The 6,572-nt window shown below is 42.0% G+C and overlaps 1 protein-coding gene across 1 annotated transcript; it reads left to right on the top strand.

The window, feature by feature from the left end:
- The first annotated feature begins 317 nt into the window (after positions 1 to 317).
- LOC128426209 (uncharacterized) lies at positions 318 to 2,715 on the top strand. The gene is made up of 7 exons (XM_053413074.1): positions 318 to 516; positions 952 to 1,096; positions 1,440 to 1,553; positions 1,647 to 1,791; positions 2,091 to 2,239; positions 2,319 to 2,458; positions 2,549 to 2,715. The coding sequence occupies exons 1-7, from the start codon at positions 372 to 374 to the stop codon at positions 2,713 to 2,715; spliced, it is 1,005 nt and encodes a 334-aa protein (XP_053269049.1). The 5' UTR covers positions 318 to 371.
- Positions 2,716 to 6,572: the final 3,857 nt, after the last annotated feature.

Below are 6,572 nucleotides of genomic sequence, written 5' to 3'. Positions count from 1 at the left end.
GTGTCCTTTGGGCAAGGCACTGAACTCATTGCTCCCAGTGGTCTGACCAGTGTGAGTGAGACAGAGACTGGGAATAGAGGAAAGAGATGAAGATGTTTCTGTTTTTGAATGGCAGGAATTTATCCCCTTTTTATTACATTAAATTGTTGCATACAGTACAGAGCAGAACACACACACACACAGAGACACACACACACACACACACACAGACACACACTGTGTCTTTGCGTGTCATAATCACATTAATCACAGTGCATGTGTGTAATCGATCAAGGTGAAATCATAAAGCACGGTTCATGCAGCGAATCAAAGTCCGACGGATCAGATTGTGGTGATAAACGTTGCCTCTCACAGTCTCCTGAGCCGACAGCATGGAGAGGTGCAAGATGTCTGTCCTCTCTTGGACAAACTGGGACCATGTAGTGATACATGGGTGCACCATGGTCCTGGCTGCCATCAGTCAGGTGGTCGCTGACATCTTCTTCAGTCTGGCGAGGGACGGCAACGTGCCCAACGGTGAGTGTCCTGACCTGAACCCTTCCACCGATCAGAGGACTGAACCTGAGGGTTTGGATAAGAGGAAGACATGTTATTGTGTGTGATGTGTTTTTAATGCACATTAAATGGCACTGAAATCTGTATTTTCTACTTCAAAGACTTCATTTATGTTTAAATACTTAGATTAGAAGGTTTTCAGGGGCCGGCGTGTTTGCAAAGACTCGTAAAAAGAGACTTTATTGTGCGCTTCTCACCAACAGACCTTTGCCCTGTTACCTGATATGTGTGCCAACTGTTACCGTGGATGGAAGCCAAATAAAACACAGCCATATAAAAACATGACATAAAACAGAGAGTGTGTATTTGAACAGATTTGTTGTGCTCTCAGTTTAAATCTGTGACATTTCTCATGAACTCCATTCGGGGGTTAATCATTATGCTCTCGGCCCTCAGCTCTGTTTGAGACCTCGTCCAGGAATGTGTCTGAGACCTTCCCCCTGGAGGTGACCATGGACAGGTGGTCCGACATCTACTGGATCATGATTGACTTCTGGTCGATTGCGTGGCTCGTGTACTCTGTGGTCAGCCTGTTCAAAAGGTAGCGAGGATATTGGGTTTGAAACTCATAAAAGGTGGAAAAAAAGAAGGAGTGGTTTACAAGCGCTTCTCTGAGGATTTAAAGTTAAAATGTCATTCCAGCTTGATTTAGCAACACCTGTGGTTACAAGTGCAGTTTGGCTTTTATGTTCATCCAACAGTATAGGGCCCTATGTAGGGTCCCTTTTTTCCTGTATTGGGCCCCCAAAAGTCCCTTAGAATACACCACTACAGGTTCCACTATTGCAAACTATTATGCAGAAAGGTAAATATGGAATGTAGACGTCAATGGTTGTTGCCGGAACCATAAATATCCAAAAGTAAGTGTATTGTTTCCTCTGCAGAAACGTCCTCGGTCCTCAGTCTTGCAATCCTGAAATCCACCCTCCAGAGTTTTACCTGTTGTGGACCATCATAAATACTGTGAGAATGTGCAGCATGTGTCTGTGGGACAGCCAGTAAGTCACGTTCAGTGCTCCACACATATACATCTACATCCACAGAGGAATAAGTCCGACCATGTGTTTACAGCTGCTGCTTCTTTTCCACAGCGATTTCTTTGGAGTTGTTTTCCTCAGATGGATCATCCCCGTCCTCAGCTTCTACATGCTCTACATGTCCTACTCCAACCTCGACACGCACAAGTCCTGGCTCGCCATCAACAACCCCAGTGTGATCCTGTGGACACGCTACCTGGTGAGGCTGAACCAAAAGGTCACTGGGGGAGCTGGTGCCCCGGTGGTGTGAGGCTGGGGGTCCTCTGCAGTAGCCGCAGGTTCAATTCCTGCTAGCGGCCATTTACCATGTCTTCCCCACTCTCCCCCTTTCTCACTTGACCTATAATTATGGCAAAAAATTCACAAATAATCTAAAAAATAAAAATAAAAGGTCACCGTGAAATTCAATTTGCATACTTGGTCAAATTGACCATTTCACAATCATCAATTTTATCGATTAAAGGTTTCTCTGTATTAATGAATGTGTTTTATCATCAGACCCAGAACGGGCTGGCAGTGTTTGCCTGGTGGTCTCTCGTGGATGCTGTGGTGGGTCTGGGCATAGTGTTCAAGTATAACGTCCACTTGCCGGACCCTATGGTCAGCACCGCCGTCCTCACCGTGATCTCTGTGTGCACTATAACCTGGTGAGGACAGAAACACCACAGACATGAATGAATGTCTTATTGGTTGGTGGTGAAGTAAATGGCGGTTTGCTTCCCTCAGGTTCCTACTGGAGAGCTTCGTGTTGACCAAATACTTGCGGCACACGTTCAGCGTTTACCCGCTCCTCATCCTGAGCCTGGGTGCAATGTTCACCAGGAGCTACCGGATCCACGACCTCTCTGCCAACACGATCTACTGCGGTGAGATCCTCAAAGAGAAAAGTGAAACACACAGATATTCTCATTTGTCTGTTTTACTGTCGACGTTTACACTGAGTTGTTGCTCTGCAGGGTTTCTCATGCTCCTGATGACCATCTTGAGTCTCATCCATTTGATCTCCTCGTGTTTGTACGAGGACAAGTCGAGGAAACCTCCTGCGTCAGAGACCTGGGAGAAATCTGAGGCCTGTGTGACGGTGTGCAAACCAGTGGGCCCCACCATGAAGCACAAAGTCTGAAACCAACATCAGCTCTCTGCAGAAGTCTGGTTTCATCTGATGAAAAACAACGACAAAAAACACAATCAAATAAAATGATTTGGTCTCAAAGTGTGGACATTTATTCCATTTATCCACTGGTAAGACTGTGCACTGTGCATTGATGACCAAAAGGGGGCAGCAAACACTCACTTCACACTGGGAATGTGACCAGACAAAGAAGAGCTGTGCTGCACCGGAAGATGGCGCAGTGGTCCAAGTGATAATATATAAAATCCAACGAAAAAAATCACCTTATAAAGAAAAACACTTACAGTTTTTTTCGATTGCTTAAGCACGATTTTCAAAACAGGGCCTGGTGTTTCAAACTAAACACAATCAGCACAACCACACACCCAATCAGCAGAACACCTCAGATCCTTTGCAAAACTAAACACTATTGTAAAAACTATACACTTGTTTATCAAAACCATATTTTTTTGCCATATGAAACACACACGCTTCATATTACTTAATTCTGCTTTAGCCAGTTACACACTGCTGTTGCTAACCTTAAACACTTTTAGCAATTCCAGTTCTTAGTGATTAGAGTTCTATAAGTGAAGTACTCTGAGAAAGTGCAAATATACAATAAGTTCACCAAACACTACACAAGACCAATGCAACAGACTCATGAAAATTGAATTTATTTCTCTCCATATCCCCAAATCAGTCAACATGTCAACATGGAGAATCACAACAAAACATGTCCCAGTTTTCATGCTGCTACAGGAGTGTGCATAACACTGTAAGCTCGACAAATATCAGACAACAGAAAATTCTGTATCCAGTAGAGTTTCAATGAGGGGTACCTGAGCCTGGGGCTGGAGATCATAAACCCTCCACCGCCAAGCCGAGAAAAACTCTTTGATTCGGTTTAGAGACGGAGAGTGTGGTGGAAGGTATGGTGCTGTAAACTGTGGATGGTGTTGAAACCAGTTCTGGACCAGAGCAGAGCGGTGGAATGACTCATTGTCCCAGATGACAATGGATTGCATCTGGTGAATGTGGTTTACTGCTGTGATGATGTTGTGTAATCGGTCCAAACATTTGAGAATGTGAGGTGTGTTGTGAGGGCCCATGTTGGTGTGACGGAGGAGGACCCCATTCTGTGTAGTGGCAGCGCAAAGGGTGATGTTACCCCACGTTGCCCTGGGACATGGATTATAGCCCCGTGGCCAATGATATTTCTGTCTCTCCTTCTTGCTTTTGTCAGGTTGAACCCTGCCTCATCTATTTATATGAATTCATGTGATTTCCTCAGCATCATCTGTAAAACTCTCAGAAATACAGTGAAAGACAAGATTGTGTAGTTCAGCATAGGTCTGGAATACAGTACATTTACATTATGAAAGTTATGTGTGCAGTATGCAACATCACACACAACATCATTACTAATGCCGTAGCCGCAGCCTTCTCCACCTCCGTGGATTCCCCCTCTCACCCTCACTCTTCTTCTTTTTTGAGCACAAGCTCCATTTTGGTTGAAAACAGGTGAACTAAGCTGCTGTATTGCTATAGTGCTTAAACCTGATTGGTGTGTCTACAATTGAGCAATGCTGTGTTTGAACGCCAATTGGTTAAACATGTTGTGTTTAACCAATTGGCCCATAGGGTGGTCCTTTGACAGGCTGTGCTTAGGAATTGCAAGGAAGTGACATCTTGATATACTTCGGTGTTTAATGTATACAAGTGTGTTTAGTGTTTTGCAGATCACTGTGTGTATTGTTTTGCAAAAAGTGTGAAGCTGACATTGTGCTTAAAGTGGTGCAGATCTGGGCCCATGTTTTGCTCCTTGATTGTCAAGTTTGATAATTGTGTAATACTTTTGATTTTAGTGTTTATGCAATCAAAAAAAACTGTAAAGTAATTGAAGCAAAGGGGGTTAGAGGAAGCTAATGGGACTAATAGATCAATGGAAACTCTGACGTGACAATAAGCCACACCCCTCAACTTTGACTGTTACACAAAAGTAACTCATCGAACAATTATATCCATTAGTCTGGTATTAGGCTTTTGTTTCACAGACAATACGTGTGCTTGCGCTTTCCACTTGGATCGACCTTGTACTGCAGTACCTAACCCTACCTGGTCCAGAGGAGCCCATCACATCACTAACCCTAACCCTAACATATTATTTGGTTATTCAATATGGCCTTGTTTTTTCAGTTTTTGCCTGTTATTCGTTTATTTATTCAAATTGATAATTAGAGTTAGTTTGTTAAGAAAATAAATATATAAGTTGAAAATATCCTAGTGTGTTTTTTATTTATTTATTATTATTATTTTTAATTTGGTAAATCATTTTGGCGATGGGTGCCATTTTTTGGGGGGTTTGAGCACCTGCCCCCCAAAATGTCTGTGCACGTGCCTGTTGTCTTCTAAAGATTTTCTCTCTTCAAAAATCATTTCTCATGTAGACTGACATGAGTGTGTTCAAGTTCAAGAAATAGACTTCAAGACTGATGAAGAACCTTGTTTCCTGTTCGTTTTTTCCAATCATATCTTGATTGTAATTGATGTTTCTTTGTTAGATTTCATTTTATCACAAATAACGAAAAGCACCTTTATTCATAAATGTGAGTTAATAGGGGTAAATGACAAATATTAACCATATATGCTGTTTATATTGCTTGTAATTGGGATAAAGTTAACATCTGTTAAGTATTTTGACATATATTGTTGTAGCTGTATTGCTTGAAAGATCGAATAATGCGGTGGGTCCACCACACCCGTGATCATTGGCTGAGTGACCAAAACACGAACACCACACAATTTTTGTGCTCCATCTTCAATTCCAGTTTTACCTTGAAATTGTGTTTATTTGAAATACAGCAATGCCTAATTTAATAACCAATGTGTAGGTACACTGCGTGGACCTAATGCAGTCCCATACAAAATGCCATATATTATATAAGAAGACATTTTACTCCAAAATTGAAAAAGTTGAGATCTCAAATTTCCTTTTAATTTAAGACAAACACAATCAAGTAACACTTTATCCATATACGCTGATTCTGTGCAGCAACTGTGACTCTTATTCTGAAAATATCTGAAAGTTAGATGCTTACTATTGCTATTTGATCACCAGCCATAATGAGGTTACTCTCCTCCGCCTTATACAGCTTTTAGGAGCTAAGTTCAGGTGAAGGTGAGGAGGAATTAAAGGAAGAAACTTGCACTTTAGAAACAGTGAAATTTCAGCTTGAAAAACAGCAAAACTTTAGTCTGAGTGGAATACATACTGAGAACAAATAATTCCATTTTAGAAATTTTATTCATTTTTATAAATGTTGGGATAACAGGAGCACCCTGAGAAAACCCATTGCAGAACTTCAGACTTAGTAAAAGCCATGTCAGGAGTAACATCATCCACCTATTATCTCCTGAAGAAGGAAGAGATGCCTGCTCTTAAAGAGGAGAAGAAGCCAGGCTTTTTGCACAGGCGTCTTCTCACAATGGAGATTATTAATATCTCAAGTCCTGGATCTCTTCCAAGAAGGGAAGACAATAGCGTCTTTGGAGAAGGCCACTTCTTACTCAACTCCTTGTAAATGTTCATGTCAAGGCTTCTTTTCAGGATGTAAGGTGAGTCAATGTCTTTGACCTCGGCCCATATTCTCTCCAACAGATGACGCCTTGTGTCATCATCATTACAGGTCACCTTTGCCTTTTTATAGATTTGTGTGACGAGCTTGTCCGAGAGAACACTGAAATACGTTTTATATTTGACCTCTGCCTGGATCTTTTCAGTCTTCTCCCTGGCCCTCCTGTCTGATGATCCTGTGTTCTCACATTCTTTGCTGACTTCTGATGAGGAAGACTGCTTCGATCTTTTC

The sequence above is a fragment of the Pleuronectes platessa genome, chromosome 20 (assembly GCF_947347685.1).
Source record: "Pleuronectes platessa chromosome 20, fPlePla1.1, whole genome shotgun sequence".
In the NCBI taxonomy this organism is placed as follows: domain Eukaryota; kingdom Metazoa; phylum Chordata; class Actinopteri; order Pleuronectiformes; family Pleuronectidae; genus Pleuronectes; species Pleuronectes platessa.
This window is presented reverse-complemented; position numbering and strand designations above follow the sequence as displayed.